Genomic DNA, 17,665 nt, shown 5'->3' on the forward strand with positions numbered 1-17,665 from the left:
CTCACCCCTCCAGTACAGATTGCAAAAAATGTGTATTAAGAAATCACTCTGGGGCACTGTGGGTTCTGATGGTGGTGATGGTGTTGGAACTTACCTGGAGTTGGATCGCTGAGATCCCCAGGGGATCCAATGTTGACTTCCGGAGGGGGAATCCCTAGGGCCTCCTGAGGGGGGTGGGGGTGCTCATGGGACTTGGGCCCAGGCTCCTTTCCAGCTTCTGCCAGGGTCAGGCCCCGGGCTTTCTGTGTGCGTGTGCGTGGGGAGCGGTGGGGGTGGGAAACAGGAGGGAATCCCCCTGTAAGGCGAAGGAACATCTAGAGATTCTGAACAAGGTGAGTCGGGGAGACAGCCGTGGACCTGGCGGGGCCAGAGCGGGTGCGGGAGGGAGGCTTGTTGGGGGTTAGGGGGGTGGGACGAGGTTTGGGAGGGAGGAGCCTGGAGGCTTCTTCCAGGCGGAGCGGAACGCCAGGCAGGGGCTCGCAGTGGAGGCGGGGCCAGCGCGCCCCGCACGGCCGGGGCGGGGGTCCGCGCCGGGAATGCCGCCCGCGGGGGCGGGGCTTCTCCGGCCCCGCCCCTCGCGCAGGTAGCCAATGGACGCGGCGGCGCCGGGTGACGGAGGGAGCCGAAGTGCGAGTGCCGCGGCGGCGGCGGCGGCGCGGACGGCCCTGCCGGAGCGCGAGGGTCTCGGGGCGGGGGCGCAGGGGCTCAGAGTCGGGGACCCCGGACCCCGGAGGCGGCGTGGCCAGGGCCGCCGGAGGAGCGCGAGCGGCCTGGCGGCGGCGCGATGCCGCTCGCTCAGCTCAACGAGCCCTGGCCGCTCATGGAGCTGGTGCCGCTGGACCCGGAGGTGAGTGAGCCGGGTGGGGAACCGGCGCTGGCGGCCGACGATCCCGGGTCCCCGCAGAGGCGGGGCAGCTCGCGGCGCCTCTGCAGTGTGGCGGGTGCCCGCGAGGGCGCGAGTGCCCTCCGATCCCTTGCCCCTTCTTCGGCTCCACCCCCCTCTGCCTCGGGTGTGTGCAAGAGAAGGACAGTTCCGCCAAGCGCCAGAGAGGGGATCCGGTGGGGCGCTGAGCCCTGGCCTCCCTCGCACCGCACACCTAGGACCCATGCCGGGAGCTGTCGGGGCTTCCTCCATTAGCGCAGACGGGCAGGGCCGGGGTGCCTGATGTCTGGGATTCTATGAGACAAGGATCATGGCCCCCTCCGCCCCCCACTTCTCCTTGACGTCTCCCAGCGCCCTCCCCCTCCCCGCTTCTCCGCTGCGGACCCTAGCAGGATTGTCCCTCTTGACCCTTGGCAGTTATGGGATGTGAGGTGACACCGCTGGTCTGGGACTGAAACTCTTGGTTTTCTTTGCCCCGAGGCTAGGGCCAGAGGACACCCGCGTCCCCTGCCCCAGATTGTGGAGAAGAGAGTGGAAAAAGCTCTTCGACCTTGTGAAGATTATTCCTGGAGAGGGGAGGACCTTGGTGCCTGCTGCCCTCTGGTGCCCCCTCCCATGGGCAGGGTCCCTGGGCCCCTGGGCCCGTGGAGAGTTTGGCCTCTGCCAGCCTAGCCTCTCCCAGAAGCAGCTCCTGCCCTGCTCTGAGGATTCTGTGGTGCCAGGCCCTAAGCATGCAGGAGGCCAGCTCTTCCTGTGCCCTTTGACCCTAGGGTCAAGGTCAAGCCCCTGAACCAACAGGTCAAGGAAATTTTCTCTGCAGCCTCAAGTTGAGAGGCTGGTGATACTTCCTTTCGGAAGGAGGTGGGGGGATGTGAAGGGAGGGTGAGAAGACCTCACTGAGCCCGGGAGCCGAGGCGATTCCCCCTGCCTAGGTTCCCTTCCCTGCCCTCTCTTACCTGGGGCAGCCGCCAAGGGCCCTGTCTCTCAGGGTCACAGGTTGAGATAGAGTGAGAACCCTTGGTCCCTAGCATCCAAGGTGTGCTGCCCCTTTAAAGGGATGGTCATGGCTGACACTGGCTGTTGGAGGGTGGGTGAGGCAGGATTAGGTAAGCAACCTGAAGGCGCAATTTGGAGTAAATTGCTCTGGGATCCCTGCCACAGGGTTTTTACAGGCCCTGCATGCTCTTGGAAGTTCTCTCTCGCTGACTCACCTTACACTGCCCTCTGCATCCCCTATTACTCCTTCCCCCCTACCCCAGGACTGGGTCACTAGGGTCTGGGGAGGGCGCTCTGAGGTGGATTCCACCCCCCTGTAACCTCGGCCTCTCTAGAGGTGGTAGATTGGGAGAGGCCAGGGAGGAACTTAACCCGAGGACTTACCTTGGAGATAGGGAGGGCAGACACCTAGGAGCCCGATTCGCAGTCCAGGGCACAAACTTCCTGCTTCCCTTAGGGAATCCTGGGGCAGGGGCCAGCTTAATCAGGGGGCCAGGTTTTTAATAGGAAACTCAACTCAGTTTTGAGTACCTACTGCATGTGAACTCTGTGGAAGGAGAAAACTGGCTTAGTTCCTGGGATTGGGGCAGGAAGTGGGTGGGGGGTGGGGAAATGATTTCTCCAGGAGCTTTACCTTGGAAATGCTGTGTGACCCTTAGTCAGTCCTTAGCCTCTCTGGGCCTCCTGTTTCTTCAGTGGCCAGGGCTGGGTGTTTGCTTCTGCTTCCTGGGTGCAGAGCCCTGGGTACTGCTGCCCATTCTCCCCCTCCCCTGCTCCATGGAGGTGCCAGGCAAATGGATGTTATTGTTTGGGTAACAGGAGCCATGGGGCAGCCAGGGCATGGGTTGGGCTGTTCTCACCGGAGAACAGGGCCTCCCTGTTCTTAGCCCAGGTGACATGTAAGCGATACAGCAGCCTGACCTGCAGGTATAGGCACTGCCTCTGGCTCCTGGCCGGGCAGGAGATAGACAAGGGGCTGGTGGGAGCATTTGGTAGAGGCCTGGGATCTGGACTGCCCTGCCCTCCCAATGACGCTGCTGAAAATGGGCTGCTGGGAGGCAGGGCCTGGCTCAGGGTGTGGCCCAGGTGGAGCAAACTCATTGGAAGTGTGGGGAGGATTCTGCCTGGGCCTTCCCTGACTTTGCCGAAAGAAGTAACCTTGTCCCCGGGCCCAGCCTTGCCATCTACAGAGCTTTACTGTGTGCCGCCCACCCTGCTTCATAATTAATTCTCATATTTAAATAATTCTCATAACAACTTCTCAAGGTCGGGATTATTACCCCCATTTTCATATGAGACAACTGAACTCAGAAAGAACTGGCCTATGAATTAATGTCAGAGTTAGTACTGGAACCCAGGTCTCTCAAGTTTGGGGAGGCTCAAGGATGGGGAAGGGTTGGTTGGGATCAAACTGGCTCAGGTGGAAGGTACTCCGAGAGAGGCTCCGGATGTTGGCAGACTCTCCTCATCCTGAAAAGCCCCTGTCCAGCCTTTGCCGAGGATGTATTGTGCCAGCCAGCCCTGGCATCTGGCCCCCAGCCTCCAGCATCGGGCAGAGCTGCCAATGCTGGGCTCTGAACCCAGCTCCTGGGGCTGCTTCCTGCCTGCGGGGCACGTGCTGTCTTTGTCCATCTGCTGCCTGGCTTCTCCAGACGCTGCCCTGGGCCCTTCTTCCCAAAACAGAGCTGCTTGAGTGGGAAGGAAGATTGCCTGTTAGAGCCTATCTCTGACTTCTTGGGAAGGGGTACAACGGTTGGGGGACCTGGGCAACTGTCCCCATGAACAGTGCTCTTTGAGAAAGAGGGAGGAGGGTGGATCTCCATCCTCTTAAGAAGCTGAAGGGCCCTTCCTGTATCAGATTTTTTTTAAAAATCTTCACCCCAGAATATGTTTTTATTTTTATTTTTTAAATATATTTTTATTAATTTCATAGAGGAAGGGAGAAGGAGAGAGAGATAGAAACATCAATGATGAGAGAGAATCATTAATCAGCTGCCTCCTGCACGCCCCACACTGGGGATCGAGCCCACAACCCAGGCATGTGCCCTTCACCGGGTTCGAACCCAGGACCCTTCAGTCTGCAGGCCGACGCTCTATCCACTGAGCCAAACCGGCTAGGCCAAGAATATATTTTTATTGATTTGAGAGAGAGAGAAAGAAACATCATTGTGAGAGAGAAACATCAATTGGCTGCCCTCGCCCCTTCCCCACCCCATATGCATCCCGACCAGGGACTGAACCTACAACCTAGGTATGTGCCCTGACCGGGAATCAAACCCGCAACCTTTTGATGTACAGGACGATGCTCCTAAACCAACTGAGCCTCCTGGCCAGGGCAGCTGTACCAAACCTTTTAGACAAGGTCCTTCATTCAGTATTCTGTAAGGTCAGCATCATTGTCTCCTTCCATTCATTCATTCATTCATTCAGCAAATATTTATTGAGCACTTATCATGTGACAAGTACTATTCCAAGCAACAGGATGCAGCTGTGTATAAGACAGACCTGCTTTCATGGTATAGATCAGTGGTCGGCAAACTGCATCTTGCGAGCCACACGCGGCTCTTTGGCCCCTTGCGTGTGGCTCTTCCACAAAATACCGACTTCGGCGCATGGGCCACGAAGTTTCAATCGCACTGTACGTGCGCACCCGCACGTGGTATTTTGTGGAAGAGCCACACTCAAGGGGCCAAAGAGCTGCATGTGGCTCACGAGCTGCAGTTTGCCTGCCACTGGTATAGATGAAGGAACGGAGGCCCAGAGAAATGATGTGACAGACCCAAGGTTGGAGTGAGTGGCTGGCAGAGCTGGGATTAGCAGCTGTATCTTTGTGGCTGCCGAGCTGTGTTCTTTCTGCCATCCATGCAGCAGTCAGGTCAGGACAAATGAACCCTGTCTTCCCTGTGTGGACCCTGGCTCTGAGGGGGAAGCTCACCTGTGGTCTTTTTTGTACTCCTAGTCTTTTCTCCAGGGCTGCCGTTCCCTTCTAGAGACTTTATGTATCCGCTCTTACAGATGTGGGGTTCCATGAGGATGCACCCAGGCCAGAGACCCTGGGACTGGAGGCAGCCACACAGGGCCTGTGGGTCCCCTGAAGCACCCAGGTCACTGCTCAGTAAGCCCACACCTCTGGGTACACCCACTGCCTCCCCCTCTCCCTCATTTGGGAGAGGACTTTGGGTTATGGCCCCATGTCCGTTGCCTGCTCACCGAGGGACCTCAGTGGGTCCCTTCACTCCCTGAGCCTTGTCTGGAAAATGGGAGTAATAGAGCCTATTCTGGGCTCCCTGCTCTCTCTGCTGGGTTGAGCTTTGATCTGACGTATTACGTGCTGCATCTTGAGCTGGGTGTCAAGGATATGATGACAGACAAGCCAGGGCTCCTTCCTGAGTTAACCTGCAACTTCCTCAGTGCTGTGGGATGCAGAGGAGTGAGGAAAGCCCTCGAGGCTGTGTGGACAGAAGAGATGGCATTTGAAGTGAGTCCTGGGAGAAGCCTGGGAATTAGCCAGAGTGACAAGGCAGGAAAGGTTTTGTTGGTAGAAGAAGTGAGCCATCATGCGAGTGCTCAGCAGTATGACATAAGCTGGCCGGCCCAGGGTCTCGGGTCGTTCAGTTTAGCTTCAGAATAATGATGACTATTATTTATGGACCCAGTACATGCCTGCCAGGGAGAGATATTTATAGACTATTTTGCTTGCTTCTTACAGCCACCGATGTGGCACATTACTCTTGTCCCCATTTCACAGATGAGGCCTGAAGCCCTAGGAAATGAAGTAACCTCAGGGTGATGTAGGTGGTACGGAATACAGAATTTGAACCCACAAGGTTAGGTTCCAGAGCCCATGTTCTTTTTCATTTTTTTCTAAATATATTTTTTGTTGGTTTCAGAGAGGAAGAGAGAGGGAGAAACATCAATGATGAGAGAGAATCATTGATTGGCTGCCTCCTGCATGCCCCACACTGGGGATCGAGCCCACAACCCAGGCATGTGCCCTGACCGGGAATCGAACCGTGACCTCCTGGTTCATAGGTCGACACTCAACCACTGAGCCACGCTGGCCAGGCCTGAACCCATGTTTTTAATCACTTGTGTTGGGTAGTTGGAAATGATAGCCTCGAAAGCTGTGCCAGGGAGCTGGGACTGTATTCTCCCGGCAGTGGGAAGACATGGAAGGGTTTGGGGCCTGATACATAGCAGGTTCTCGATAAGTAGTGAGTGAGTGCCCGAGGAAATTAATGACTCAAGTGCAGTGATCACAGCTGAGTTTTAGGAAGGTTGAAGGTTTGAATGGGGGAAGGTTGGGCAAGGAGCTGTGTGTAGGCTGTTGAGACATCTGTGGGAATTCTATCAAGAGTCTAGACCAGTGATGGCGAACCTTTTGAGGTCGGCATGTCAGCATTTTGAAAAACCCTAACTTAACTCTGGTGCCGTGTCACATATAGAAATTTTTTGGTATTTGCAACCATAGTAAAACAAAGATTTATATTTTTGATATTTATTTTATATATTTAAATGCCATTTAACAAAGAAAAATCAACCAAAAAAATGAGTTCGCTTGTCACTTCTGACACGTGTGTCATAGGTTCGCCATCACTGGTCTAGACTGTTGGGTGAAGTGGAGCTCAAGCTACAGATGCATCCTGCCTCCCTCTGGGCCCTGATCAACCTGGCCTTTCTCCCCAGGCTGCTGAGAGATGACAGCATGTATGTGTATGTGCGTGTGGAGGGGCCTGCAGAACACTGGCCCTGGGGAGGATTAGGGGCATTAAAGGGGCTCAGGGGGCAGGATGTCCTGGAAGCGGCGGAGGGAAGCTGTTCCAGGGGCAGGGAGATTATGTAATGGGCAGAACACAGCTGTGCCTGCTGCTGCCAAGCAAAGCCACAGCTGCCCTGTGGACCCAGCCACTGGCTCCAAAGTCCTGACCTGCCCTCGGCTGGGTCTTCCTAGCTATTAGGAGCCTCTGTCTGCCTCACCACACTCTTGCTGTGCAAGGAAGAGTGGGGACAGCTCCATTCAGCTCCCCAAATTCCAGATAAAAGTAATCACCTTGTATCACAGGACTGGGCTGGGTTTGGTATACTCTAGGCCTGGCAAGCATGTCAAACTCGTTTATTTAAATAAACGAGGCATGCAGCCCGTTGGCCACGAGTTTGACATGCTTGCCCTAGGGTGAATAATGCCCACCTGAGTGTGAAGTCTGGGGACTGGAAAAAGCAGGCAGGACTGCTCAGAGATTGACTCCAGTGTCCACCCCTCTGCAGGAAGTTCCCTGCCTGGGATGTGGGCTGCTCTTTAATAGACCTCTTTTGAGCATCTCCTGGGTGTCAGAGACCAGAATTTGAATCCCCACTTACGAGTTGTGTGACCTTAGGTGTCATTACTAGGCCCCTTGGCCTCAGTTTTTTCCTCTGCCAAATGGGGCTAGGGCTTCCCTCCCAGGTCATGAGGATTTAATGATGCCACAGGTGTGAGGCACTGAGCCCAGTGCCTGACATGTGGGAGGGGCTCGGAAGAGAGCAGCTGTTAGCACGGAGCCCTAATCGCTGCCCTCCTGGCACTCCCATTTATTCGGAAGGGCAGGCCTGTGTGTAAATAGTCTTTGCAGCCCAGCTGGTGTGGCTCAGTAGTTGAGCATCAACCTCTGAACCATGAGGCCATGCTTCGATTCCCCGTCAGGGCACATGCCTGGGTTGTGGGCCCCGTCCCCAGTGGGGGGCATGCAGGAGGCAGTCGATCGATGATTCTCTGTCATCACTGATGTGTCTATCTCTTTCTCCCTCTCCCTTCCTCTTTGAAATCAATAACAATATTTTTTTAAAAATAGTTTTTGCAATGTGACAAGTGGTACAATGAAGGAATGCGGGGGCAGAGTAGGCCAGTAGTGGTTCTGCCTGGCAGGGGTCTCAGAGGGAGCAAGGCCAGGGTAGCCGCTGTCTCTGGGCTGGATATTTCCCAGACTTCGTTTCTTTCTACCTTGCAGCACCTCTGGGAAATGGCTATAACTACCCCCATGTTACAGATCAGGAAACCAAGGCTGCTTGCAATTGGTACAAAGTTATACAGTTTGTCTCTGGCAGAACTGGCATTGGGAGGAGATGACATCTAATCTGGGCCTTCAAAGATAGATGTTGGCTGGGCAGAGAGTTGAGGGAGGGAGTTTCGAGAAATGCATTACCTGGATGGTGAGAGGCTGTTGCAGGAGGGCTTGGCACCTGTGCTCTCACCGTGCAAGTGGAGTTGGGAGACCCATTCAGAACTCCTGCCCCACCTCCAAGTCCTCCCTAGCTATTGGATACAGCCAAGGATGGGGGACCCACGGGTCTATCTTTGCTCTGTCCCACGCTGGTAAACCCTGACAATGTTCCGTAATCTCTCTTCTCTTTTCCAGAATGGACAGGCACCTGGGGAAGAAGCTGGCCTTCAGTCATCCAAGGTGAGGGCCAGGGCTAGCACCCTGGGCCAAGTTCTGTGAGGGGTCCACTGTGTGCCTGGCCCTGGAGGAGGAGGGAGGGAGGCCTGCCCGCATCCCACCTGGGTGTGAGAGTCCTGGCCTCTCCCCTCTTTCCCAGCTCAGCCTTTCTTCTCTGGTCCCAGTTAATCCTCGAGGCAAGCCTGTGCATGGAGATCAGTTGCTCCAACCTTCCTGTTTCTTAGGTGAGAGGACAGTGGCCCAGACAGGGCCAGAGCAGAATCCATGCTAGAACTCTGGTTACCCATCACCCAGGCTAGGGCACTTCCTTAGTTTATTTACTCTTGGCATCTGGGCTGACTGATGAGAGGGCTGAAGGGGTGTGGGGAGAGGCTCAGGTCAGGTAGGCCTGACAAGGGCCTGGAATCATCTGGGCATGTGATGCTCGAGAAATGGGCACACAGACCATTTCTCAGGGCTCCCAACTCCCAGCATGAGGCTGTTCCCTCACCCCTGCTGTCTCTGCTTCCCCTGGGTCCTCCCATACCCAATTGTGCGGGGTCACAGAGCTGTGTTCTCCCCCTTTTTATATATATTTTATTGATTTTAAAGAGGAAGGGAGAGGGAGAGAGAGAGAGAGATAATAGAAACATCAGTGATCAGAGAGAATCACTGATTGGCTGCCTCCTGCACGCCCCACACTGGGGATTGAGTCCAAAACCCAGGCATATATCCTGACTGGGAATCAAACCGTAACCTCCTGGTTCATAGGACAACGCTCAACCACTGAGCTATGCCAGCCGAGGGGCCCCCTCCCCATTTTTCCTTAATGTTTTTACTTATTTTAGAGAGAGAGGAAGGGAAAGGGAGAGAGAGAAATATTGATCGGCTGCCTCCTGCACGCCCCCCTCTGCGGATCGATCCCACAACCTGGGCATGTGCTCTGACCAGGAATCGAACTGGCGACCCTTTGGTGCATGGGATAGCACTCAATCAACTGAGCCACCCTGGCCAGGGCTCTTCTTCTCCCTTCTGAGTCTCAATTTCCTCATTGTAAACTGGGGATAACAGTGCCTACCCATAGGTGTGATGTGAAGAACATGAGATAGTAACTACCTGGGACACAGTGACTTCAGCACCAGCAGTATGAATGCCCCAATGCCTTGCTCAGTCCACTTGTTACTAGTGGCCACACCCTCCAGCCTGGGTCTGCCTGGGCACCAGACCTGCCATAGGCTCGACCTTTGAGATACACCCAGGGCTGGTCCCCATGTTTGTCTTGACTCAGCCTCCTAAGATAAGGTTGCTGAGCTGCTTGAGGTAGGGCTGGGTGAGAGAAATAGGCTCTTACCTCCTCGTCTGGTGGTTACTATGGCAACCTTGGGCCACCAGAAGCCAAGCAGGTTGTGTGGACTGGGCTCCTTGGTTTGCTCAGCGCCATGTCTGCACAGTCTCCTCCCACAAAGTAGCTGCCCAGTGAAGAACCAGGATGTACATATCTTGGAGCTAAGATTCTGGGGTTGCATCTTTGGGGATGTTGGTGGTAAATACAGCTTCTCATCCCAAGAGCTAGAGTGACTGGTAGGGAGAGGACAGACGCTTACCCAGTCAGGTAACCTACATTTAATCCCAAGCCTATGACTCCTGCTCTAGAGAAGTAAATTCTGGGGTGGGATGATGAGGCTGGAGATGGAGAGGGTGGGGAGAGCCTCGAATGCCACTTTAAGGAAGAGAAAGAGCTTAATACACACCTGGCAACACACTAGGAACGTTCCCTTTAGTTTTCACAACAGCCCTGGAGGTAGATATTGTTACTATTCCCATTTTACAGATCAGAAAATTGAGGCCCAAGGTCACATAGGTGGTGGGCAATGTAGTCAGATCTTGCTTGACCACACTCCTCCCAGCGCAGGGAACACTCGGTGCTGTAGAGGAAGAACATTGGGTCCCCCATGACCCCCAAGTTCCATTATTCCTAGCAACCTCCTCACCCATCTTCTCTGTTGCCCCAGAACGTCACAGTACCCCCAGTGCCCACTTCTGGGCTCAAACACCAAGGGGCGCTGAGTCTGTGTTCAGGACCTCATCACTTTGTGTAATGGAATGAGCTGGCAAAGAGCTGGTGTATCATTTGCTTCATCAGACTTTCAGGGCACCCTGCTGTGCCCCTGGGGGAAACCCAAAATGAAATCAACATCCTCACCCTCAGGGAGCTCTCAGGGGGGCAGGTGGAGACAGCAAAGCTGTGTGATGGGCACTGTGATGGGGAAGAACACGATTGTAGGCATGCAGAACTTCCATTCTGTGCCAGGCCCCATAATGGGCAGAGCGATGCACCACCTCCCAGTGCCCACATTTCTCTCAGTGGCAGGGTGATGTGAGCATGTCAGTGGCATCTGAGCTTAGGACTGAGCATGGACCAGATGGACAATCACGGCCAGGGATGGCAGAGGAAGAAACACTGGGTGGGCTGTAGAGGACCAGGCCATCTTCCCTGTAGAGCTGGCATTTGGCTGGGCCTCAAAAGGCAGGATGTGGGCACTTGGAGAGAAAACTGGGTCTTCCAGCTGGAGAAGAGGTGGGAGGGGGACTTGGGAGTCAGGCATTCTGAGTTCAGAATCCTGCCCCTCTTTCCTGTTTGCCTCATAACCTTGGGTGAGGGGTTTGCTCCTCTGAGGCGCAGATGCTTTTCCTGTACAAGGCTATCCAGAGGAGGGCATGGGATGTGTATATGTTAAAAAAATCTAACAAAGTGTGAGGCACAATGTTGGTGTTCAATACTTGTTTTATTTTATTAGTTTTGAGCAGAAAGGGAGATTTGGGGTTTAGCAGCCATAGTGTAGACAAAAATCTAGGGTGAGAGCTCCCTGGATCTTTTCAGTACCCAGGGTGCACCTGGTGTCCTCAGGCACACTGGGGTTCCATTCACCCTCCCTTCCTTCCTGGGGGTAGACTGGGCACCCCAGGCCCCCTCCCCTGGCTATCTCCGGAGCTGGACCCCTTTGAAGTGCCTGTGGGTCTATTTTGAGAGCTGAGCATCTCCCCCCTCCCCTCCTCTCTTCCTGTTTATGAAACCCTGATCCCTCCGGATCCCTCTGGCGCCCCTGGCTGGAGCTCAGGCAGGATGTGACTGTGGACTTCGGGGAGCCTGGGGAGCCTCAGGTGTTGGGGGAAACTTCCCTTAGATTGGCTAGGGCAGGTAGCCCACCCTCCCAGCACCTGGGACCCTGTGGCGGGGCTCTGTCCCTTCTACCTGCCCAGAGGAGACACTGCAGCAGGAAGACTGCCCTGTAATCCAGGCAGAAGTTCTGTTGACTGTGTTCCTCTGCCTCTGTGGCCCATTTTGCTTCTAGAAACAACATCTAATTTTAACCTCTGTTTTACAGAGGAGGAAACTGAGGCTCAGCTAGAGAGAGAGTTTGCCTGGGGGCGCTCAGCTAGTGAGTGAGCAGTTCTTAACTTTCCTCCCTGCACTCCTGGCCTCAAGCCTCTTTTCGCCCCGGTCTCTCTACATGACGTGCCTTTTTTCCCTCCTTCCTGTCTGGCCAACTCCTGTTCCTCCTCAGGGTCCTGCTGGACTGCCCCCACTCCGGACGGTTTTCAGACCTCACCCTAGGCCAGTGATGGCGAACCTCTGACACGCGTGTCAGAGGTGACACGCGAACTCATTTTTTTTGGTTGATTTTTCTTTGTTAAATGGCATTTAAATATATAACATAAATATAAAAAATATAAATCTTTGTTTTACTATGGTTGCAAATATCAAAACATTTCTATATGTGACACGGCACCAGGGTTAAGTTAGGGTTTTTCAAAATGCTGACACGCCGAGCTAAAAGGTTCGCCATTACTGCCCTAGGCAGATAGTCACCGCCTCTGGGCATCCACAGCACCTAACTGTAGCTCTGTCGCCGGCAGTTGTGTTTTGTTATCATGTATTTATTTTTTGGAGCTACCTGAGATCAAGGCGCGCATCTGCCTCCATCTGTCTGCTTCCTCGTGTGTGGCTCCTCACATGGGGATGGAGCAGGGGGCCAGGGTGATGGAGCTGTGGGTGATGTCCACATGGGAGGCCGCTGGCCGGCCTTGCAGGGAGGGCAGTGATGAAATGCTGAGGAGTGTAGGCTTTGATTTTGCTGTTAGCTCTCCCCCTTTCTAACCGTGTGGCCTTGGCCAAGTCACTTTCTGAGTTTAGTTTCCTCATCTCTGAAATGAGACTGAGATGCAGGGCGTGGCAGAATCCACACCGCAATGACTGAAGGAAAGAACAGTCTTACTCCAGTAAATTATTGGAGGCACAGTTCTCATTGTCACTCCATGCCAGTCCTGGCCTAGTACCCGAGGCCAGCTCCCCCATCAAGGATGCCTGGAAACTGTGGAACCCTCCTCACCTGCCCAGAGGCATGCTGGGAGACAAGTCGGGGGACATCTGTCCTACAGGAGGGGCAGTGCCTGGGAAGCCCTGCTGATGCTGCCCACTGGGGAAGGTGCTGTTGATATGCGTTAGAGCCAGGGGTTGGCAGGTAGGCTTGGGCTGTAGCTGGTGGAGGGAGGCCCAGGGTGAGGACCCTAGGAACCAGGGATCAGGCAGGGTCTCTGGTCTTCTCTCCCAGCTGCCTTGTGGGAGGAAGTAAATAAGAGGAAATATCTATAGGGGGGAATGGGGCAGGAACCAAGGGATGTGGTCTGGTGCCTGTCCTACCCCTTCTGCCATCCCGAGGCCTCACGGGCCCTGCACATAGCCTTCGGCAAAGGCACTTCTGAGACTGTTTCCTTCCTGTTGCCCCTTCTTGTACACTGCTCGCCACAGATCATCTTCCTTTGCTTCTCAGGGACTCAAGGGTTGGGGTGGCTGAGGGCTGTCCGAACCTCTAAACTGCCTGAAGAAGCTGGGTGCAGTGAGAAGCCTCTAGGACAGCGGTTCTCAACCTGTGGGTCGCGACCCCTTTGGCGGTCGAACGACCTTTTCACAGGGGTCGCCTAAGACCATCCTGCATATCAGGTATTTACATGACGATTCATAACAGTAGCAACATTACAGTTATGAAGTAGCAACGAAAATAATTTTATGATTGGGGTCACAGCATGAGGAACTGTATTTAAAGGGCCAGAAGGTTGAGAACCACTGCTCTAGGAGGTATCTTTCACAAGCCCAGCAGGCATCATCAGATTGCTTTATTGGAGGCCCTGTGAGGACTGGAAGGGGAAGTCGGTGTGTACGTGGGGGTGTTTCCACATAGGGGATGTCTGTGGAAATGGTTTCCGATCATCGGCCTGTGTGTATTTGTGTGTGTGTGTCAGTTCCTGTGGGTGTACTGGGGTGAGTGATGTGGCAGGGACACGTGGAAGGGGGCTGGGCTGGTCAACCTCTGCCCCAGGCTACCTGCTCCTCTTCTCAGACCTCTGTGGGTCCTTGCCAGGGCCTTCGGCCCCCTTGCCCATCCCAGGGCCCTGGACTGTCAGGCTCTTTAGGGCCGGGCTGAGTATGGTGGTGCCTGCTCTGTGGGCTGTCATTTTGGGTGGGCCTAGCCATGGAACGGTCACTATGGGGGAAGGGGTGTCTGTGCTGTAAGCTGGGGCAGTTAGAGCCCATGGCTTGCTGACTTTTGCCCCTCATTCTCTCAAGGAATGTTTGTGGGTCCTAGATGCCCACTGTGTCGGTGCCTTATCACCTGTGACTCTGTGTTCCAGTCTCCCCTCTTTAGGATTAGAGGAGACAAGTAGGGGTGTGTCCCTGCCCCCTCTCCCCATAGTCATGGGCTTGGGGTCTACAGTGTTACCTCCTCAGCAAGGGAGTCTGACCCATCTTCTGTCCCTCCTCCCTGCAGAGGGGGAAGTGAGAAGGAGGGGGTCAGGGACCCTGCCTTCTGCACTAGGAAGGCTGAAAAAGCAGAAGTAAGGGGAGTAATGGGGCCCTCTGGCTACCAGCGTGAGCCCCACCATGCAGACCCCGGCAGATTTCTCCAGAGTTGAGAGAGACTCACTCTCCTGTCCCAGAAAGGTGAGCAGAGGGTTGGCCTTCCTCCAGCAGTGTCTGTCACCATAGCTCTGGGCAGGGAATGGGCTCGGGGTAGCTCTGTCCCCTGGGGTTTCCGGGTGACTGCCTCTGCCTTCAGGGAGTGTTCTCAGTCACAGACAGAAGTGGAGGCTCAGGGTGGGGTGGGCAGGGTTTGCTGTGTGGCTCTGCCTGTCCCACCCAGGGCTATACGCGGACCTGATTAGCTTGCGGCTTTTTGTGACTGTTCAGTGCACCATGACCATGGGGCTGGCCTCTGAGGGTCAAGACCTGGAATGGGAAGTTCCCGGACTGACCCTAGTACGGAGGGAGGGGCGGGCTTGGATGAGAGGACATGGCTCTGGGTGACTTACCTACCCACCCTTTCCTGGCACTTGGGGCCTGCCAACCGCAGGCGCAGCAGTAACCAGGGGAAGGACTTGGGTTCTGCCACCACTTCACTTTGAGCCTGGGTGAGTCACTGTCCTCTAGGCCTCAGTTTCCTGTTCCTAAATGGGCAGAACAGCTTTTGGGATATTTGGATCAGAATCAAAGTCATCAGATTGCACTCAGAGGCTCCTCTCAGCCCACCGTCTTAGTCCTGGTCCCCCCTCAGACGTGGAGGACCTCAGAGATGGGTCTGCCACAAATACTGGACTGTCCTCCCAAGTGCTAGGGGTTTGCAGGTGACATCCTCCCCCAGGCAGACCAGCAAGAACCAGAGCTCTGCCTTTTGAGTCCAGGGTCTGACGTTCTGAGTGCCTGGGTGTCTTTGCTGCCTCTATGTCTGCCCTGGGTACCTCTCTGTCTACTTGGGCCTCACTGACGGGCTGTCTCTGTCTGCTGCCCACTTGCCTCTGTTGTTGGGCTCCTGTCTCTGTCACTGCTTGGCGGGGGCCTGGCTTTACCTGTTGGGCACATGTCACGTGTTAGATGACTGTTGGATCAGGTCCTCTTCTGTTTCTGCCTGTTGAGTACGTGTCCCCATCTGTCTCCACCTGTTGGCTGTACGTCCCCATCTGTCTCTGCCTATTGGGTCCCCATCTGTCTCTGCCTGTTGGGTTCATGTCCCCATCCATCTTTGCCTCTTGGATGGGTCCCCACCTGCCTCCACCTGTTAGTGTGAATCTCTGACCACCTCCGCCTGTGAGGTATGAGTCTCTGTCCACCTCTGTCTGTTAGGTGTGAGTCCCCTCCTGCCTCTGCCTGTTGGATATGTGTTCTTCCTACCTCTGCCTATCCATCCCTGCCTGCTGGGCATGTGTGCCCTCTGGTCTCTGCCTGTTGGATGCCCACATTCATTCATCTTCACCTGTTGGGTGCCGGTCTCTGCCTGCCGGGTGCCCCTCTTTATCTGCCTCTGCATGTTGGGTGCCTGCCTCCGCTGGTTGGGTGTCCTTCTTTATCTGGCTCTGCCTGTTGGGTACCTATCTGCTCCTCAGTAATTGGGTTGGCCTGGGGCTTTCCCTTTGCAGGCCCACAGGGAGAATAGGGTGGAGGGCCAGAGGGCAGCCCTCAGGCAGTGGGGGAGAGAGAGGAAGGGAACTCGGTGGAGGGTGTAGGCCTGGAACTAGGAAACCACAGGCCCTGAGTGATTGGCGGCCCAGGCCCAGCCCCAGCCCCCGCCCTCACCCAGCACATCCGCCTTGGGCCTGGCCACCTCCGAGGCAGCCCCGGAGGCTGCCTGCTCCTGCCATGGTGCCTTGGCCCTGCTGGGCGGATGGAGCAGGATCCCAAGCCGCCCCGTCTGCGGCTCTGGGCCCTGCTCCCCTGGATGCCCAGGAAGCAGCGGCCCAGGATCAGCCAGACCTCTCTGCCTGCCCCTGGCCCTGGCTCTGGCCCCAGGCGGGACTCGGTGAGTGTGGCCGGATGAGTTGTCCTGGCTGAGGCCCTTGGAGCAGGTGCCCAGGCAGCCAGTTTGGCCTCAGCTGAGCTCTCCTAGCCCAGGCCTGGCCCTGCTGGGTGACTGGACTCTGCCCAGACTTGCTTCCTGGGGAAGTGAGGAGGCACTTCAGGGCTCCAGGGTGACACCGGAAGATTGGAGGGACGGCAGAGGGTCCTAGAACAACTGCCGCCTGGCGAGGGGTTTCTGGTAGATTTGTATGAAGGAGCTTGGGGAGGGTGGGGCATGGAGTCTCTGGCCTTAGCTCCTGCCCACCCAAATGGGCATTTACTGGGTTGGTCTCTGGTGACTTGTGGGTCCCTATGTATCTCAGCCTTGTCCCTCCGGCCAGTGGAATCCTGTCATCCCTCCTGTCTAGGAACAAAAACCCAGTTCTGCCAACCCAATAAGAGAACAAACCCTACTTCCTATTGTGGCAAAACCAAAACCTTTACGGCAGGGGGAGGGGAGGACCTGAGGCAGGTCTCTGGGCCTCAGCCAGAACCGGGGATTGGCTCAGCGTGGCCATGCCTGGGCATCCGTTTGGGCCTGAGCATCAGGAGCAGTAGGAGCAGTGCCTCATCTGACCTGCACCTTGAGAGTTTGACCCTCCGTGGCCTTTGAAGCCCTTTGGTATTGATGAGTCTGGAGGCTGGTCTCGTCGGGGCGGTTGTCTGTCTGGGCCTGCAGAGCTCTGTCTGCTGGGAGTGGACTTGGAAGGGGGCCATGCCCTGTGCTTGCCCAGATGGGGCCCACCGTGCCCACCAACTCTATCCCTCCGTCAGGATGAGGGCGTCCTCAAAGAGATCTCCATCACGCACCACGTCAAGGCTGGCTCTGAGAAGGCTGACCCGTCCCATTTCGAGCTGCTCAAGGTTCTGGGCCAGGGATCCTTTGGCAAAGTGAGTCCTGAGCCCACACCTGGGAGGGCAGCACTGGTCATGTCAGGGGTGGGGATGAGAGCTCACCTTGGGGCTCTGAGGACCAGAGGGCAAGGGTGGATGGGTCTGAGGGAGGACGAGAGGTCACCTTAGGACCCAGGGAGGGCAAAAGGTCAACATGGGGCTCAGGGAAATGAGAAGTCAGCCTGGGACCTGGAGGATGGGGGCTGGGCCACCCCCAGCTGCTCCTCTGCTTTTCCCACAACTGCCGTCTCAGGTCTTCCTGGTGCGGAAGATCACCCGGCCTGACAGTGGACACCTGTATGCCATGAAGGTACTAAAGAAGGCAACACTGAAAGGTGAGTGGAGGGCCTGGCCGGGGAGCTCGGTTGGAGCATCATCCTGATGTGCCAGGGTTGCGGGTTCCATCCCTGGTCAAGGCGCATGTGGGAGTCAGAGGGTGCGTGAATGGTGGAGCATCTGATCGATGTTTCTCCCCCCTCCCTTCCTCTCTCTCTCAAATTAATAAATAAAAATTATTTATCCAGCCTGGGCACAGGATCAAGGGAGACAGACCAGCTCTCCAGGGCCTTGCGTCCGATGGAGGAGGTCAGC

The 17,665-nt window shown here is 55.6% G+C and overlaps 1 protein-coding gene across 4 annotated transcripts in view; it reads left to right on the forward strand.

Moving 5' to 3' along the window:
- Positions 1–630: 630 nt before the first annotated feature.
- Positions 631–17,665, forward strand: part of RPS6KA1 (ribosomal protein S6 kinase A1) — a 43,083-nt gene continuing 26,048 nt past the window's right edge. Inside the window, exons 1-4 of one of the 4 annotated variants that reach the window (XM_070404441.1) lie at positions 631–847; positions 8,272–8,316; positions 16,955–17,071; positions 17,328–17,409. In XM_070404441.1, coding sequence (XP_070260542.1) covers positions 785–847; positions 8,272–8,316; positions 16,955–17,071; positions 17,328–17,409 — 307 coding nt within the window. In that variant the 5' untranslated portion in view covers positions 631–784. Of the gene's footprint in view, positions 848–8,271; positions 8,317–15,987; positions 16,143–16,954; positions 17,072–17,327; positions 17,410–17,665 lie in introns of those variants that run through there. The other 3 variants (XM_070404443.1, XM_070404444.1, XM_070404440.1) reach the window with 3 other exon arrangements.

Source organism: Myotis yumanensis, unplaced genomic scaffold (assembly GCF_028538775.1).
Source record: "Myotis yumanensis isolate MYYU_CA2020_CCGP unplaced genomic scaffold, mMyoYum1.0.hap1 SCAF_2, whole genome shotgun sequence".
Taxonomy (NCBI): Eukaryota; Metazoa; Chordata; class Mammalia; order Chiroptera; family Vespertilionidae; genus Myotis; species Myotis yumanensis.